The following is an 18,506-nucleotide window of genomic DNA, read 5'->3' on the forward strand; positions in this document are numbered from 1 at the left end:
GTCCTGTTGCCTCTGGAATTCCCAGCCCCACTACACCCCACTTTCCCTTCTTGTTGACAAGGCCTCATTAAGGACAGGGGATGGTGCTGGGGTCTCTGAATAGTTTACCCTCCTTTCTGTCCCTTGATCCCATTAGACCACTTCTGTGGATGACATCATCTGTCCCTCATCTATAAAATACAGACAGCGGTGCCTCCTCATTCTTAGACACCAAAGGCATGGCAATGTGCCCACCCTATTAATGGAGTGTCAGGTTGGGGACCCCCACCCTTCCCAGGACATCTCCCAGAGTGGTCTCCTCACCAAGCTGACTTGCCTCCCACTTCTGGTTCCTTTCGCTGGCATCCCAGGCTAGACCCAGCAGCAGTTATGGCTCCCTTAGTGCTGAAACCCCACACCCTTCAGTTTTGACTTTCCCCAGCCCCAAGGCACACCAGACCAGACCCTCACAGGGGAGTTGTGTGTATCTCTGTGTGCAAGCACCATGAGACCTGGCACACAGGAGGTCTGCAATAAAAGCTGATTGAATGAATGCATAGTGGATACCCTTCTGCAAATGGGGCTCGTTTATTCATTCAACAAACATTTATTGAACCCATAATCCATTTGGTGCCAGTCTCCGAGTCAGGAGTGGTGACATTCAGGTTAACAGTAATCAAGTTCTCCAAAGACTGAGGCATGTTCACATGTTTCCTCACCCCAACACTCCCCTCACCCCGAAGACCCGCCTGGCTCTCAGACTACCCAGCCCCCACCCTCACCTCCAGTGACCAGGCCACCCACTCCAGGCATTTTAACTGCAGTGGATGTTTGCAGTGGATGATGCTAAGTCACTGTGTTTGGGGTTGAATCCTGGTTCCATAGCCCATCCTGTGTTTCCTTAGGCAAGTTACTTCACTTCCCAGAGCCTCAGTTTCCTCATCTGGAAGCTACTTAGATATAAGTAAGATTGCTTATCTCATACGTGCTGTGAGATAAGACATACACTTAGAACAATGCCCAGTGCCTAGCACGTGCCCAGTGGACATGAGTTATTCATCATGCTATGACTCCTCTCCATCACCAGGTTCCAGCTCCCTCCTGCCCCTCCACAGCACCACTCAGCACAAGCCTGTGCACACAGTAGGTGGTCAGTGGAATAGGACTTCCTGGAAGCAGAGAGATCTGATGGAACATCCTGGGTAAAGAAACTCAGAAACTGGCAAAGGTTTGGAGGCAGGGAAGAGCAGCAAAGGGCTGTAACTGGAAGGTCTGGAGGAAGGACCCAAGGGATGGCTGTGTCTACCCCAAGGACAGGGAGCTCACTACCCAGAAGCAGCCCATGCCACGGCTCAGCAGTGTTGAAAGTCAGAATTCTCTCTATCCCTAGTTGGCCACATTTTGTGTTTCAAGTCTGAAGAAGCCACTGGGGCCAGGTGCGGTGGCTCACGCCTGTAATCCCAGCACTTTGAGGCCAAGGCAGGCGTATCACCTGAGGTCAGGAGTTCAAGACAAGGCGGGCCAACTGGTGAAACTACATCTCTAAGAAAATACAAAAATTACCCGGGCATGATGGCGGGTGTCTGTAATTCCAGCTACTTGGGAAGCTGAGGCAGGAGAATTGCTTGAACCCAGGAGGCAGAGGTTGCAGTGACCTGAGATCGCGCCATTGCTCTCCAGCCTGGGAGATGGAGCAAGACTCCGTCTCAGAAAAACAAAACAAAACAAAACAAAACAAAAATTGGCCAAGCGTGGTGGCCCACGCCTGTAATCCCAGTGCTTTGCGAGGCCAAGGCGGGCAGATCATGAGGTCAAGAGATCAAGACCATCCTGGCCAACATGGTGAAACCGCATCTCTACTAAAAATACAAAACTTAGTAGCTGGGGTGGTGGCGGGTGCCTGTAGTCCAAGCTACTCAGGAGGCTGAGACAGGAGAATCGCTTGAACCCCAGAGGTGGAAGTTGCAGTGAGCCGAAATCGCACCATTGCACTTCAGCCTGGATGATAGAGCGAGACTCCATCTAAAAAAAAAAAAAAGGAAGCCACAGGGATCCCACTGTGTCAGGAGGCCCAGACTGGGTGTAGCAAAATTGTGAAGTTAGCCAAGTACTACCTATATCCCACTTCCCCCTCCTCCAGGACATACTCCTACCGCTGCCCCATTTGGGGGCAAACGGCCAGGCAGGGGAGCAGGGGCAACTGATGGACATTAGCCACTACCACAGAGTCACATAGAGCCAGTGTGGGGTGGAGGATCCCATGGCTGTGTCACAGACCCCTAGCTCTGGCCCTCAGTTTCTTCTTCTGTGAAATGGGAACTATTCCATAGGTTTCTTTTCCCTGACTGTTGAAAAGATGAGAAACTAAGCCTGAAAGTGATCTTGCCATGACAGATGAAATGCAAGCCTCAGAGGGAGAACTGTTATGTCCATCCTCAGCACTAGGTGGGCCCATTCCTGGTTGGGGACTGCCCCCTTCTCACTCTCAGGGTGGGGCGGAATGCAGCTGGCCCCTCTCCCCAGAGGAGCCCCTGGCACTCGTCCTCTGAACCAGAGCCCTATCGCCGATCAGCACCAAATGCCTGAGGATTTCCTGGGGCTGATAGAGGGGCTCAGATCCCTGGTTCTCAGACGCGAGCTGGGAAGAGCTGGCCATGGCCTGTACCGTCCCTGGATTTCCACACCGGTGGCTGCACCCTGGCGGCTGCACCCTGGCTAACTCTTTAGGGCTCCAATCTCACCATGAGCTTGAGGAACAAGCTCTACATTGCAGAGCCTCCTAGGTCTGCTCAGTCTCGTCCAGATCATATCCCCTGCAACTGCTCTCCAGACTGGCCTGTACAATCTCACTGTATGTCCACGGCCGGGGCTGGATAGCACCTCCTCAGGCAGGAGCAGTGGGTGCTGCCAGGCCTGCTGCTCAGGCCCCCTCCGGATAGACGCTGGGGGGCTGTAAACCTGCCTTAATTGAAATGTGCAACAGGGAGGCCCCCAAGGAGCGATGTCTTTGCTGTGCTGCCAGTCCCACCTCCCTGCTCTGAGCGAGGGACTGTGAATCAAGCTGCAGTCAACTTCTGACTTCGAGCTACTGCGAGGGACCAAGCAATGGAGGGTTTGTGACCCAGGGGTGGCTCCCAGTTGGATGGGGGTATCTTCTTTGGCCATCCCACTCAAAGCCCCTGTGCCCTGGAAATCACTGGACATCTGGGTTGAGGCCACACTGACCACAAGCCATGTCCAGTGCCTTCAGTTTGTCAAGTGCTTTCACAGTCGCCATCTTGTCGGAGCTCCACAGCAGCTGGTGAGGTAGGTGAAGACTACCAGACCCATTATATAGAGGAGGTAGATAGGCTCAGAGAGGCAGACTTGCCAAGGTCACACAGCTGCTAGCTAGCAGAGCCAGGCACAGCCTAGAAACCACTAATTCTTGGGTGCAGAGTAGCACAGGCTTTGTGGCTTTGGGGCAGGTACCGAACTACTTTGAACCTCAATCATCTCATTTGAAAAATGGGGATAGGTGGGGCACAGTGGCTTACATCTGTAATCCCAGGACTTTGGGAGGCCGAGGCTGATGAATCACTTGAGGTCAGGAGTTCGAGACCAGCCTGGCCAACATGGTGAAACCTGGTCTCTACTAAAAATACAAAAATTAGCCAGGCGTGGTGACATACGCCTGTAGTCCCAGTTACTGTGAAGGCTGAGGTGGGAGAATTGCTTGAACCTGGGAGGTGGAGGTTGCAGTGAGCCAAGATCGCCCCACTGCACTCCAGGCTGGGTGACAGCGAGACTCCATCTCAAAAAAAAAAAAAAAAAAAGAGAAAAAGAAAAATGGGGATAATAATACTTCCTGTCTTGTCAGGTTATTGTGGTGGTTAAATGAGATGCTGCTATAAAAAGTATTCGGCATAGAAGTAGCAAAGTGACCTGCTCCATAAATGTGAGCAATATAATTGTGATTATTATCCCAAGGATATTCAGCTGCTGTCCCTGTGCTGGCCATGCCCCTGATGAAGCCCTGGTGCCTCCAGGCTGTAACCTCATCTTTGTTCAGGACCTGCTGAGGTGGGCTCAGGGGCTGGGTGTGGAGACGTCGGGACAGAGTAGGGGTCACTGGGCTCCTTTCCAAGGCTGCCCACCTGGTGAAGGTGGCCAGGAGCCTGTCTATGGCCCTAATTTGTAGCCCCATGGAAGTGGCTGCCTACTTCCTAGCACAGATCTCAGGTCTGCTTAGGGCCACGCCAGGGCTGGCTGAGGCTTTGCCCTGAGGTTTTGGTCTTGGTCTCAGGATCAGGCCGAGAGAGAATGGGAGCTGAAAGGATTGGGGGTGGTCCAGACCCTCCAATCAAACCCCTGCCCAGCCCAGGCAATCCTCCAGGCTCTGTGGATGCCCAGCATCCCAGCACGGAGGCCTGTGCCATGGGAGCAGCTTGCCATTCCCCTATGTCCCAGGCAACCCTAAGATGGAAGGGGGTGAGGCAGGACTGTGTATAGCCGAGTAAGTCTGCCTTGGAGTAGAAGGACGGCGGGTGCAAGGGATGCAAGGCCTGGCCAGAGTGATGCCACCCCCAGGCCCTGAGTCCTGCAGTCTCCAAACCACCCCGACTGTGAACCCTGGCCTAAAGGGACACCACTCCCTTTAGAGCCTGCCTCCTGCAGGGGAGTCCCCTCTAGGACATGGCCCTGGCCAGCTGCCAGACTCCACCACGGAGTTCAGGAGCTAGCAAAAGGAGGATCAGACCTCCCATCAGATTTACATACGTTCAGACACCCCCTTCAGGAGCCCTGCAATGAGAAGGGAGGAAGGGCAGTCCTGCCCATACCTCCTGGGACCTCGGAGGCCAGTGGGCATCTTCGTGTCTAAGAGGAGCTCTGTGAAAGCTTTGGGGCCTGTGGGGCCGGATCCTTAGCATTTTTAAATTTTATTATGACTTCATTTGTTTAAATATATATATATATATTTATAGCTCTATGTGCCCACCGCCCCCGGCTCCCTCCCCGGCCCCTAGTTTTTCCCCCTGGCTTTCTGTCTAGTGGCTGTGTAGGGCAGAACCGTCTGCGTGCTCTTGTCTGACACTGTCTGGGTGCTGCTGTTCCTCGTGACCCTTCGAGTCTGTTCAGGGGCCAAGGTAGAGCCCGAGTGGCGGCTGGTCAGTGGAGAGCGCCGTGACTTGTAGGGGGCTGGGGAGGGCTTGTGGGGGCCTGCGTGGGCCTCTGTATGGGCAGGCTCGGGGGGCAAGCCCACCTCTTCCTCCTCTGCCTCCTGCTCACCATCCCCCTCCTCATCGTCACAACACAAAGCATGGTAGAGCACTTTGTCACTGAACCGCACCCTCTCCCGCGTCCCTGGGGTCCGCTGGGGCAGCTGGCTCTTCACCGCGGGGCCAGCACCGAAGGCCTCCTCGCTGGAGGAGTCTGGGGTCTCCACTCGTGGCCCATTGGGGATGGGCGTGCCACCATTCATGAGGCGGTAGTCAGGGCCAGCCCCTGGCCGAGTCGACTCGGGACCATCCACGGAGTCCGAGGGGGTAGAGACGTCCAGGAAGGAGCAGAACTCCCAGCTGTCTGAGAGGATATCAGCTGTCATGAAGTCCAGGTGGCCCAGGTCAAAGGGGCCGCCCACGCCCGCCTTGTCACTGCTAGAGGTGCTGCTCACAGTGGCCGTGGTCCAGTCGTCCGGCTCCAGTTCAAAGTCGAAGTCTGAGGTTAGCTTATCGATCTGGCTCACCACCTGACCAGGGAAGGGGAGAGGAGATGAGAGGGGCCAGGTGGGTCCCTGCGTCAGCCAGGTATGAGTGTGTCTCCACCCCGTCCCTGTAGACCCCCTGGCTGGTGAGCGTATCGGACAGGGGAGAGCCTGTAGGATGGTGACTGGCCTGGAGGTCACAGGTTGGTTTGCCCTGTGGAGGGCCCAAATCAGATCAGGCTGGACAGAGCTTGTTCTGGCCCTTCCCAAAGGTCTGTTTACCACTGTTCAGTGCCCTGGGGGAGAGGGAACTGCTTTCCAGCCCTGCACACTATCCATTCACTCACCCCTGTCTCTCAAACACAGCAGCTGCTCTGGGGGCAGCCCTGGTGATCAGGGATGAATCTTCCTTAGTTTGAGAGGGGGCCATTTCAGAGGGGCTGAGGGCCCCCAGCAAGCCCATTCCACAAAGAGCTGAGCAGCCCACGCACCCTCAGAGAGCAAATGATGTCGGTGATCACAAGGAAGACCCTGTGTGGGCTTTCTAAAGCATCCTGGACCAATCCTTGCAGCTGGCTGGTGACTGTCCCCGCTGGGTCTCCACCATCCCTCACGGCAAGAACACCAGGTGTACAGCACTGGCTGGGTCACCCCACCCCCATCTCCATCTCCCGGAGCCTCCTCATTCCTTCCCCTTCCCTGCCCACTGACAAGTGGAGATCAATCCTGGCTTGTTGAGAGAAGGAATAAAGCAAGCATTATTTGATAAGTAATAAAGAAGCCATCTATTCTGGGCCCAGAGCTGCTTGTTCAATGCACCCAGGGGGCAGCTCAACTGCGGAGGTCACTCCACCCTGGCCTGTCTCGCATAAAGGGAAGCCCTGGGTGTCTATACAGGTGGCCCTGGCTTGGGACACTCCCTTGCCTGGGTGGCCACTGTCAGCACATAAATCAGGGAGGAAGATAGCAGGGGAAAGAGGGAGATCCAGTCAAAGACACAGGGATGGGACACGGCAAGAGAAGGGAGAGAGAAGATTCCAGCCAAAAACAAAACAGAAAAACAATGAAAACAAAGCAGAGAGGCCAAGAGTCAGAGTAACAGAGACCAAGAGATCCACAGTGAGTCATCCAGATCAGAATCCAGCCCCCAGCACCTCTCCGGCGCCCTTCAAGCTGGGGTCAGAGCAGACAATTAATTAACTCAGTACATCCTTAATTCAACAAACATTTGCTAAGGGCTGCTGCTGTCCAGGGATGTGCTAGTATTTGGCAAGGAGTGGGGGTAGTGAGTGCCCCAAAGTGAAAGGAAAGCAAGGACAAAAGTGATGGCCAGAGTGGCTTGGGCCGGTGGGAAGACTACTTGGTCAGGAGTCAGGGGCTGGATGCAGGAGACCTGGTCAACCATTTTCCCTCTCCAGGTCTCAGTTGCCCAGTCTGTAAGCGAAGAGGGTGGGTGAACTAGTTAATTTCCAAGGTTCCTTGCATGTCTGAGATTCTAGGACTCTGTTTATAGGAATGAGTCTGAGAAGCTGCTTGGGTGCTGATGCCTAGGGATGGCCCCTCAACCATTGCCCAGGCCAGGAGTGGGGAAACCACTTGGCTGAGGCCTCCAGAAGAGCTGGAGGAATCAGGACATCTGGATTCCAGACTTAGCTTTGACATTGTTCTGTATGTCTTTTGGAAGACCACAGAACCTCTCTGGACCTCAACCTCATTCACCTCCAAGTGGGTATGACAATCCCAGACCACCAAGTGAGTATGACAATCCCAGCCAACCTTATGAGAGCTTCATGAAGAATGGTGAGAAGGGCAGCAAAAGGGCTCTGCGAAGCACTGGGGATGAAAATGACACCATCTCCCATCTCTGAGCACCTACCATGCACCATGCTTTCAAGTGCTCACCTCCACCCATGAGATCATTATCTCCTGTGTCTACAGATGAGGAGACTTGGGCACTAGTCACTGGAAAGCTGAGAATCTCCCCCTGCGGCCCCCTGCAAAACTGCACACCATCATGAAGTGCTGCTGTGACTGCTGGGCTTGGGCAGGCGGTAGGGATAGGGCCCTACCCTCCAATCTGGCTACTTCCTGTTGTGCTTCTCCCAGGATGATGCCTTCCTGCCCCAAAGGAACCTCAGAGAAACTCCTATCTCCCAGAAGCCCTTGCTCAACCCAAGCTCCACCCAAGGGCTGGTGGGAGCACTGGCCTAGGGTAGGGGTCCTCAGACTTGAGTGTCCCTCAGCTCACTCCCCAGAGTTTCTGGTTCTGCAGGTCTGGGGTGGTGCTGGAGAAGGTGCCTACCTAGCGTGCCTCCAGGTGCTGTTGCTGCTGGTCCAGAGACATGCTTTGAAAACCACTAGCCTAGGGCACTGGGAGATTTAAGCTGGGTGAAGACCAGCAATTCAAGGCATTGATGGCCTCAGGAGAGGCCCCACCACCTCTGGGGCAGCTATGCCCTCAAATGAGACTCCCCTGATCAAGCCAGAGCTGTGGAGTTTGCTGCTGCCTGAGGGTGGGGCAGAATGCCAGTAGGAATTGGAGTTGCATGACTTGGCTGTGACCTCGCAGGGTCAGCTGAGGCCAGGCTGGGCCCAGAAGCTGGGTCTCCTGATGCTTAGTGAGGACAAGCACCGTTGGGCCTCAGGCCCAGCAGCAGGGAAGATCCAGGGTACACGTGGCAGGAGCCCAAGCCTTCAGGCTGGAACACTCCCCCAACCCAAGAAGCCCTTCCTCTTCTTTATTAGTACACTCCCCTCTGGTTCCAACCTGGGGGGATGGAGGAAAGAGAAGGAGGGAGGCCTGCATTCCCGAGTCCCACGTCTGCCATCTCTTGGCTGAGAGACCTTAGGCAGATGATTATCCCTCTCTGGGGCTTGATTTCCTGTCCTATAAAAGGAAGTAACACTCCCCTCCTCACTCAGTGTGATGAAAATTTAACAGATATGGGCTGGGTGCGGTGGCTCACGCCTGTAATCCCAGCACTTTGGGAGGCCGAGGCGGGCAGATCACGAGGTCAGGAGATTGAGACCATCCTGGCCAACATGGTGAAATCCCGTCTCTACTAAAAAATACAAAAAAAAAAAAAAAAATTAGCCGGGTGTGGTGGTGCGCGCGTGTAGTCCCAGGTACTCATGAGGCAGAGGCAGAGGAATCGCTTGAACCCAGGAGGCGGAGATTGCAGTAAGCCGAGATCGCGCCACTGCACTCCAGCCTGGCGAGAGAGAGACTCTGTCTCAGAAAAAAAAAAAAAAAAAAAAGAAAAAGAAAAAGAAAAAAAGAAAATTTAACAGATATGAATGTGTTTTACATCGCAGAGTCAAGATAGCTAAACACTTAAGAACCTGGGCTCTGGAGCCAGACGTAGAGTCCCACCCTGGCTTCACTGCTTACCAGCTGTGTGACCTTGGCCAAGTTACTCAACATCTCTGTGCCTAAGTTTCATCATCAAAGGAGAATTCTAGTAATACCTACTTGATAGGGCTGTTGTGGGGATTTAATGGCTTAATGCACTTTGGACAGCATATGGAACAAGGCAGACTACCAACATCCACAATGCACCGTTGGGGGCTAACGTGATCATGCCCCTGCACCAGGCCTAAGAGCAGTGGGAATTAGTTCTGCACCAAAGGAATGACCCTCTGATGTGGGTCCAGTGACTATGGCAGAATTTCCAGTGCCTGTGGCAGAATAATGGGACATGCCGGGCCTTTCAAAACCTAGCACATGGACAGTACCTATTTTGCCGAAAGTTAGGGCTGTCTCCAGAAAGAATAGAACCAGAAGAAGTTCTAAAAGCCAACTAGCTATGAGGCCCACAGGCAAATCTGGCCCAATCTATTAGGTGAGACAGGTCACACCACTTGATGAATGACGTAGTCAGGATGTGAAAGGGAAGCCATGTGCCCGAGGGTATGCAGCTTCTCTGTGGGGGGCCTGGGTCAGTTCACAATCCCCACTGCCCTTCCCTGGTGCCTCGTTTCCTGGGCCAATGGTGAGGGCAGTTGTGGAGCAGACCGCAGTCTTGCTCTCTGCTTTGGATGTCTTGAAATCTGTGATTTTTCCCTGAGGTTTAATAATCATTTTGCCTACATGTAATTTGGGATTGTCTTGGAGTGCATGGAAATAATTATATACACAGAAGGAAAGAGAGGGGGAGAGAGAGAGCGGAGAGAGAAATGGAACCATAAAATTACAGAATCAGACAACCCCCAAGTCAGAAGGGACTGCAGGCACTGTTGAGTCCACCTGTCTCAATGTGTTTGCTGAGGGGGACAATGAGGCTCAGAGACTGGGAGGAGCTGAGCTGGGACCAGAGGGTGAGTTTGACTCCTGGACATTGCACCTTAAGACCAAGAATGACTTGCTCTGAAGAGACCAAGAGGGAGCCCTAGAGAGCAAGGGCAGGACTGAGGGCTGTGACAGAACCTGCAAGCCTCGTGCCAGAGGTGTCCCCAACCTCTGTCCTGGTCACAGCCTTAGCGCCCCTTGCTGAAAAACTGCACCCATCTAGTCTTCCCACTGTTAGCAACTTCCTCCCAGCTCTTGCTCCATGCTGCACCTAGGGAACTTTCTCATCAGCCAAGAGGACCACGTTGCCCCTCTGCTTCCAGCCCTTCCATACTCCCCAAACTCCTAAGCCTCCCAAACATAACTCCCTACCCACTCCCTTTCTTCTCCAGCAAGCAGCCTCCACCCTGCCAGGCCTGCCTCCTCACCACCCCTACACACTCCATCGAGCTCACTTCTGCCTCTGGGCCTCACCTGATGCGCCCTCCCTCCTTTCCTACTCACTCCGTCTTCACTTCGAGAAGGAAGCCTTCCCTGATCCCCAGCTGAGGTCAGGTTCCCTATGAAAGGCTCTCAAAGCACCCTGCACCTCTCCTTAAAATGTTACACAATATTTAACACTGCTACAATTTTGCACCTATATGTTATAATGTGGTTAATGTCTGTCTCCCCACTAGACAGTAAACCCCATGAGGAGCAGGACTAGGTCTCTTGCTCACCGCTACATCCCCAGCTTGGCACAGGGATCGGCACATTCTGCAAACACAGCTGTTGGATGAGTGATGAGTTGAGACAGATGGCTTAATAAAAACTACTCGGGAGGCTGAGGCAGGAGAATGGTGTGAACCCGGGAGGCAGAGCTTGCAGTGAGCCGAGATCGCGCCACTGCACTCCAGCCTGGGCGACAGAGCGAGACTCTGTCTCAAAAAACAAAGCAAAACAAAACAAAAAAACTGCTGGGGGCTTCTTTTCTGAGGAAGAGTTCTATAGTCCTGGACAACCCTATATGGCCAGACCCCAATCCTCTCTCCAGCCCTGGCTGAGCCCCCTCTCCAGTGGAAGCTTTGCTGTGTTCCTTAAGGCCCTAGAGCTGGGACTGAGGACCTGTAGTCCCAGAACCAGCATCCTGTACCCCCTGGACCCCCCACCACACCCCCACCCTGCCCCACCTCACCTCCCCTGACAAGCTGCCACCTCCTTCCCTCTCTCCCAGCTCCCCAAGGCAGCTGGTTACATAACTGGGGATTCTGCATTATTTATGACCACTGATTATTTTTTAATTCTGTGATTATGTTATTATCTTCCTGGGGGGCTGTGGAGTTGAAGGGGCAGCGAGCTGACCGTGATTCGTGGCTCTTATCCTGCAATTTGGCCTAATCGGCCAGGGAGCTTTGGTAAATCTGTCCGGAGGAGGAGAAGGCAAAGGGAAAAGGGAGGAAAGGAAGGCGTGAACAAAAATAATAAGAAAAAAATCCGCGCAATTCTTGCTGAGCTGCGGGTGATGGAGCTGACCCACTTTGGCACAGCTCCGTGGTCCCCAGCCTCTCCTGCTCCAGCTGCTTCCTGGCTGGGCCACATTTATCTCACACTTGCATGGCCTATGGCTTTCCCTGCCACCTTCAGACAAAGCCCCTTGCTGATGGGACTGCACAATGGAATGGCCAGGAAACAGAATGCCAGGATGACTGCTTCCTAGGCAAATCCGGTGGGGGGATCCTCCACTGCCACCCAAGGCTGGGGAAAGGTTGTGCCAACCCCTCCATCTTCCTGAGGTGTTTGGGCCAAAGTGAGCAACTGTGCCCTTAAGTTATATCCCACCCAAGAGTCACTGATGATGTGGGAGACACTGGTGTTAATGCAAGGATCACTATTGAGCCCCCATGTTGAGTGACACCTGGGGGAGGGGAAAACCAAGGATGAGGAGGCCAAGTACCTGCTCAAGGTAAGCTCAATACCTGGGGGCCAAGGATGGGGGCCCTTAACCCTGCCTTTGGGAGCTTCTGGTGGGTGGGTAATGGGGGAGCAGTGGGGAGGCAGATTCCCACCCAGAAACATGACCAGCAGATTCCTGGAGAGTGTGTGGGATTCTCACTGAGAACGAATCCAAATTCCGTGCCATGCTGTGCATGGCTCGATGGAATCTCACTCCCTGCTCCCTCTTTGACCTTTCCTCTGCTCTTCTCCTTGTTCACTGCCCTCCAGCTGCTCTGGCTTCCTTACTGAACCTGAATATGCCAAGCACACTTCCTCTTTGAGACCTTGGCACCAGCTGCACCCTCAGCCTGGAATGCTCTTCCCCTAGATAGCCATGTGACTTGTATCCTCACTTCTGTGGTGTCTCTGTTCAAAGGCCACCTTATTGGAGACCCTTCCTGCCCCCATCCCTGTCACTCTCTGTCCGCTTTTCCCACTGGCAGGGAATGAGACTGCCAACTGCAGGAGAAACTAAAGGGCCCCAGCCAGGAGGCCAGGATGTGGTCCTGACCTCCCTGGTCATGGCTAAGAAACTGATGTGATTCCAGAAAACAAGGCCATACGTGGAGCTGAGGAGCAGGCCAGCGCTAGAATAATTCATTAAAAACATCGAAAAGATACGGAGTGAGCTTTGTGTCTCTCATTGTGCTAAGTGCTTTATATATGTCTCATTTAATTCTCACAACAACCCTGGGGCAGGGGTAGGGGAGGATGCCTAAAATGTAGTCTCCCCATTTTTACCAATGGGAAAACAGAAGCACAGAGAGGTAAAGTAACTTTTGCAAGTTCACACAGCTAAGGAGAGGGTGGAGCTCAGATTTGAACTACAGGCATCTAGCTGCAGAGCCCATGCTCATAGCCCCTGAGCTGTTCTGTATCTCTAACTTAAGATCTACAGAACTTTGAGGAGCTTAGAGAACCTGCTGGGACTGGCCCGGTATCCTGGAGTATTGGGGAGCCTGGGAGAGATAAGGGCTAATTAATGATTGACCGTCATATCCCTCTGCAGCACAATTTTAGCTTTCAAAGCACTTTTACGTTCCTCACCTCACTTAATCCTTTAAAAGACTTTCCCCACCAATGGGATAGAACTTGCTCATCGCCCAGGGAGCCAGTGGCAGAGCTATAGCAGGGGTTTGCGAGGGCGAGGGAGGTGTGGGAGAGGGAACTCCAACTCCTCTAGGAGTGTGAGTAGGTGTTGACCACCCCCCACCCACCCACTGCATGCCAGGCCCCTAATAAATCCTTGTAAGATCACCGTGCAGTGCAAATCACCACATCCCAATTTCAGATGAGCAAACTGAGGCTGAGGGACCTGGGGAGGAAGTGCTTTGGTGTGGCTCATCTTTCAGTGAATTTCAGGCCATATGCTCAAGAGGATGAGGAGAGTCTGCCATGATCAGTGGCATCAGGGGCCTGGGGAAGGGGAGCAGCAGGCAGAGGAGGAAGATGGCCGAGGGGAATAAAGCTAAGCCCTTCCACTCCGCTGGCCTTGTTCTTTCACCAAGCATATGTGCAGCCCCCCACCCCCAACAGTCTTGTATGTGACTCTCATCTCTACTTCTAAGTGCTTGGCCTGAGACAAGAACCCAGCTGGTGGGCTCTAAGCTGGTGCTGCCCAGGTCATGCGGTGAGGTGAGGGAATAAGTGAGTGCCTCTCAACCTTAAGCCTACCCATGCCCCCGATAAAAAAATGCTACACAAAGGGACCGAGGAGAGCCAGGCAGATTCAGCTTTACAGCTCCCTTGGAGAGCCAAGAGCCAAGACCACAGGTTCCAGAGAGCAGGGAGATTCCAACCCTTTTCTCCAAACCAGGATGTGGCACCCTCCTTGGTAACCCAATCCCTGGCAAATCCCATCTCACAGGAAGACAGTGATGGCATCTCTTCTTCTGCTTGGACCTCCCAGAGCTTCACCTGCCTTCCTCCACACTCCCCTCTGCCTGTCACCCTGTGTCTAGACCCCGCCTGGGGGATGAGAGAGTTCTGAGGCTTACCCACTCCCCCAGCTGGGTGCCATTGGCAGCGGGCAGGCAGTGGCATACGGGGTAGGCTCTGGTTGCCGTAGCAACCTGCCAAAGTCTTGGGTGGAGGCACATGGCCTACAGGGTGTGTGGGGGGAGGGGACTCATTTTCTCTGCCCTGGCTGAGGCCTCTGGGCTGCATAGCCTGTGAACCTGGAGATCTGCTATTGGAGACATGGGAGTGGGTGAGTGTGAAAGGGAAGGAGAGGGCATCTAAAAGATCTGCAAATAAATCCTAGAGCTACTGCATCACAGATGAGCATAAGGGATCATCTCTGGAAGGCCTCTGTCAAAATGCAAAGAGATTGCCCAGTAGCTCACCTGCTGAAACCCCAGAAAAGGCATCAGGAACCTGAGTTCTAGGCTTACTTCTGCCACTGGTAGGCTGTGTGACCTTGGACAAGCCCCTATTGCTCTCTGGGCCTCAGTTTCTTCAATAGTAAATGGACAGGGCTGGTCTGGATTACCTATGAGATCCCTTCAAGCTCTGGGTGGCTATGCTGTGGGGAGAGGGAACACAGATGCCTGGAAGATGCCCAATGGGGAAAAGGCTGGGAGTTGTATCAAAGTTGACTCCCAGGCTTAGAGTCAATCCTGGCTCTTTGTGGGTACCTGCCAGGGCATAGGTCTCATGTCCCTGGCCAAGACTGAGACTTTGGACAGTTCCCATGGCCGTGATCTAAAATAAGATGGAGGCAGGGGGAAAACTGTAGTGCCTTGGACCCAAGAGTTTGGAGGAGGAAGGGTTGCGCAGGGGCATCTGGCGTTTGATCTCCGAATTGTACTGTCCAAAAATGTGCAACCCAGACTATGGCCAGCCCAGTCCATGGGCAGAAGCACCACCACCTCAGTCTGCCTGAAGCAACAGTCATTCCCATCTTCTGAGATGGGATTTCCTGGCAGGCTCCACGAGGCTGACCCTGGACAGCTCTTGTCCTGGCATCTCTATGCCCACTCCCTATCCCATTCTGAACACAGTGCCCTTCAAACAACCCCTCCTCCTTGGCTCTCAAGCCAGGCTGCAATGCCACTTTGCCAGCATGGAGTCGGTATCTACCATCATCCCACCTCTTCAGCCTTCCTAGAGCCCCTATCCTCCCTGCACAGCTGGCCAGGGAGAGCTTGAGCCCGTAACTCCAGCTCAATCACTTTCCCTGCCATCTCTGCAGGGGCCCTGGTTACAAGGAGTTGAAATTTGCCTAAAGCCCACCTGGCTGGTATAATGGCACCCAGTGGGCAAATTCAGGCTAGCAGCTCAGAATGCTGGTCATGCATTTTGGACTCAAACGCAGCCCAGGGGGCAGGGCTGAGGACATGTGTACCTCATTACCCCAGCGATGTGAGAAGCAGTAATTAAACCGGGCTCCACTTAGAAAGACAGAGAGGGACACACACATCCCAGCATTTCTCAGTGGCTTTTCAGCCTTGGCAAAAATATTTAGAACAGTGGGATGGAGACACACATCCCCTTAGGGAAGATTCCTGCCCCTGCCAAAATATGCAAGGAACTCTTATCCACTACAGCACCCCCAGACCCATTCTTACCCCCAGACAAAGAGGACATAGCTGGCTTAAATTTTTCCAAGATCAAGGGTTCTCAGTATCTGTGTGATTTCTAGGGATATGCTTTGAGCTGGGCATCAAGCAGTGGAAACCACCTCAGCAGAACTATCTGCACTCTCCCAGGGCCCCTTGTGACCAGGTCAGAGTCTGGGAGACAGATGGTGGGGTCAAGGGTCAGCTTGAGTCCCAGAAGGGTGTCTTCCACTAAGAAGCTGTGGCAGGATTCAGTCCTTACTGGCCATCTTGGCAGCCCTTCGTGCTAACCCAGAGCTCCAGGCTCACTGACATGCTGCTCAAGTAACCTCTACAACACCAAGGCCCCTCCAGCCTTGGGGTCTGATGAGATTTTTAGCAAAGCAGATTTGGGGAAAGGAGAGCAAGGAGAAAGAAGGTCTCCAGTAGAGTGACACATGTGCACACAGCTTTGCACGCTCCGACGTATTTATGAGTACGTTTTTGTGCCAAGCCCAAGAAGGCTGGCTTAGGGTCTGTCTGGTCCCTCCTCACCCCTCACTTACCTCCCTCAGCTCCTTGGCCACCTCCTTGAGCTCGCGAAGGATGCCCTCAAGCTGCCCGATGACCATCTTCATGCGCTGTCGAATCCGCTCCCGCTCACCACCACTGCTGGGGTCGTCACTGGGCTGCCCGAGGTCCGGGGCGCCCCGAATGTTCATCGTTTACCACGTGGCCGCAGGCCTGCCCATACTCCCCCCAGCTGGGCATACGCTGCGTCTGCCTCCACGGAGCCCCCCTCGGCTGGGCAGAGCTCCACATCTTAACGGCCCCCCAGCCCACCCTGGCCCTGGGCGGCCCTCAACCAGCCCCTGCCCCCTGCCACCCAGCCTCCTCTGCCTCTGGGTGGGGAGTGGGACACCCAGAGGGAGACAGAGTCTGGCAGAGGGGGTCAAGGTGAGGACACAGGAGAGCAGGGGGAGGGACCTTGGGTCCCAGGAGTGGCCTCCAGGTCTTGAAGTGCCTGTGGGTGTGCAGAGCTGATCTCTGCCTGAGCTTGAACACAGAGGCAGGGGGATGACTCTGCAGGGACTAAGGGTAAGAGATGCCCTTGGGATGGGGGAAGGCAGCAGGGATCCCCTCACAACTCCTAGACAGTTGCAAAGGCAGAGGTCTCTGGATACAACTGACACCTGCAGAGGGATGGTGGCCAGGGTCTTCCAGATGTGGAAGGGGCTCCGGATATGGGCAGCTCTGGGGGGGAGCTGGATTGGAAGAGGGCAGCCCCCTGCGGAGAGAGCGAGCCTGGCGTCAGCCCTCCCAGGCTGCAGCACCAGCCGGCAATGCCGCTGCCTCCCTCCTCTCGCCAGCCTGCACCCTTCCTCGCTGGGGATTTTTTTTTTCTTTGTGGGGAGGGGTGGTGGAGGCAGATGGTTTACAGCACAGCCCCTCCTCTAGAGGGAAAGGGAGGGAGCCCCTGCTTTAGAAGCAGAAGTCCTCAGCCTGCTACGGGGCACCCTGGCCGTAGCTCCCGCCCCTCCCCACCTTCCCCCCAGCCAGGCCTGCCCAGGCTGGTTCACCAGAGGGCCTCTCCAGTCACCTATCCTCCTTCCTAGCGCCCCCAGGGTGCCCTCGTTCCCAGCGGACCCTCCCTCCCCCAGCCCCGCCTTCCCTCAGAACCCCCACTCCTGGACTCACCGAGGGTGGGGGCACCGGCCTTCCCTCCAAGCAGCGTCGGGGGCCAAGCCCCAAGACGGGGTTGGGGGGCCCCCAAGGCTCCCTAGGGCGGGCTTCTCTCTCTGGACCCTTCGGCCCCGGGCCTCAGGGAGGTCCTCCGAGCAGTGACCGGAGACATCTGGGCGGTGGGAGGGGGCGGGGCCTCCGCGCTCCAGGGAAGGGGGCAGGAAAAATCTTTCTCAAGCCTCTCCAGGCTCGGGGTCGGGGATGAGCGAGGGTCCGGCAGGTACGGGACTCCGAGGCCACAAGTGACCGGGGCGCGGGGAGGCCGAGGAGACGCCGGGCCGGTCCCAGCGCGTAAGCCAAAGTCGGAGGGCTGGGAGGGCGCCGGGATCCCCTCAGCCCACGCCCGGCATTCCCCGGGCTCTGCACCGTCCAGGATTCGCTTTGTCCAGTCCAGATCGGCCGGGTCCGGGCTCCGCTGGGGTCTGCCCTGCCCTACCCCGCCCGGAGTGAGCTGGCACCGCCGGGAGCCCGGGACGCGCTCAGCTCGGACCCAGAACGTCCGCGCCCCGGCACCCGCGGCGTCCGGAGCGGCCGCGAGGGTCAGCTCAGCCTAGCCCCGCGGTCGGCCCTGGGCAAGATCGCTCCCACGGCTCAGTTCACGTTCCGAAAGGTCCGGAATCCGCCGGGTCCCCGAGGAGGGACGGTGTCAGCCGCGGGGACCCGGTCCCCGCCGGGCCCAGCCGAGAGCGCGCGAAGCCGGGGGCTCCGGCAGGGCTGGGTTCGGCGGCCCGGGCGCAGGCGGGAGCAGCGCCGGGCGGAGGAGAGGAGAGGAGGCGAGAAGAGGCGAGGGGAGGAGGCGCGGCGAGGGGAAGGGAGGGGAGGGGGCGAGCGGCGGGCCGGGCCGGGCCGGGCCGGGCCGGGGCGCACCAGGCTCGCAGCCTTCGCTCGGCTCCGCTACCTCCCGTCCGTTAGCTCTCGGCTCCCCGCCTCAGCAGCCCCCGGGCGCCGGGTCGCCGCCGGTGGGGCAAACAGGCGCCGGGTCGCGGCTGGGCCTCCCTTCGCCGCCTCGCCCTGCCCTGCCCCGCCGGGCTCCCGGGGCCTGGGCCCGCTCCCCGAGCGCCGCGGCGCCGCGCCGCCCGCGCCCCGGCCGCCCCCGGCCCGCCCCGCCGCCCCCCGCCGGACTGGCCGCCGGGGCGGGCGCTGGCTCCCTTAAAGGCCGCCCGGCTCGCTCGGCTCCGCTTGCCTCGGCGCTGTCAGGGAAGGGGCCGGCCCGCCGCGCCGGGAGGGAGCTTTTAAAGCGACACACACGCCTCCCAACCCCGAGGGCCAAGCGCGCGAGCCAGGGGGGTCTCGCCACCCG

The 18,506-nt window shown here is 56.0% G+C and overlaps 1 protein-coding gene across 1 annotated transcript; it reads right to left on the reverse strand.

Moving 5' to 3' along the window:
- Nucleotides 1–543: 543 nt before the first annotated feature.
- On the reverse strand, nucleotides 544–18,161 carry INSYN1 (inhibitory synaptic factor 1). The gene is made up of 3 exons (XM_030814726.1): nucleotides 17,162–18,161; nucleotides 16,030–16,751; nucleotides 544–5,707 (listed from the first exon to the last, which is right to left on the reverse strand). Exons 2-3 carry the CDS (start codon nucleotides 16,183–16,185, stop codon nucleotides 4,982–4,984), a joined length of 882 nt encoding a protein of 293 aa, XP_030670586.1. The 5' UTR covers nucleotides 16,186–16,751; nucleotides 17,162–18,161; the 3' UTR covers nucleotides 544–4,981.
- Nucleotides 18,162–18,506: the final 345 nt, after the last annotated feature.

This window comes from Nomascus leucogenys, chromosome 6 (genome assembly GCF_006542625.1).
Source record: "Nomascus leucogenys isolate Asia chromosome 6, Asia_NLE_v1, whole genome shotgun sequence".
NCBI classification, from domain to species: Eukaryota; Metazoa; Chordata; class Mammalia; order Primates; family Hylobatidae; genus Nomascus; species Nomascus leucogenys.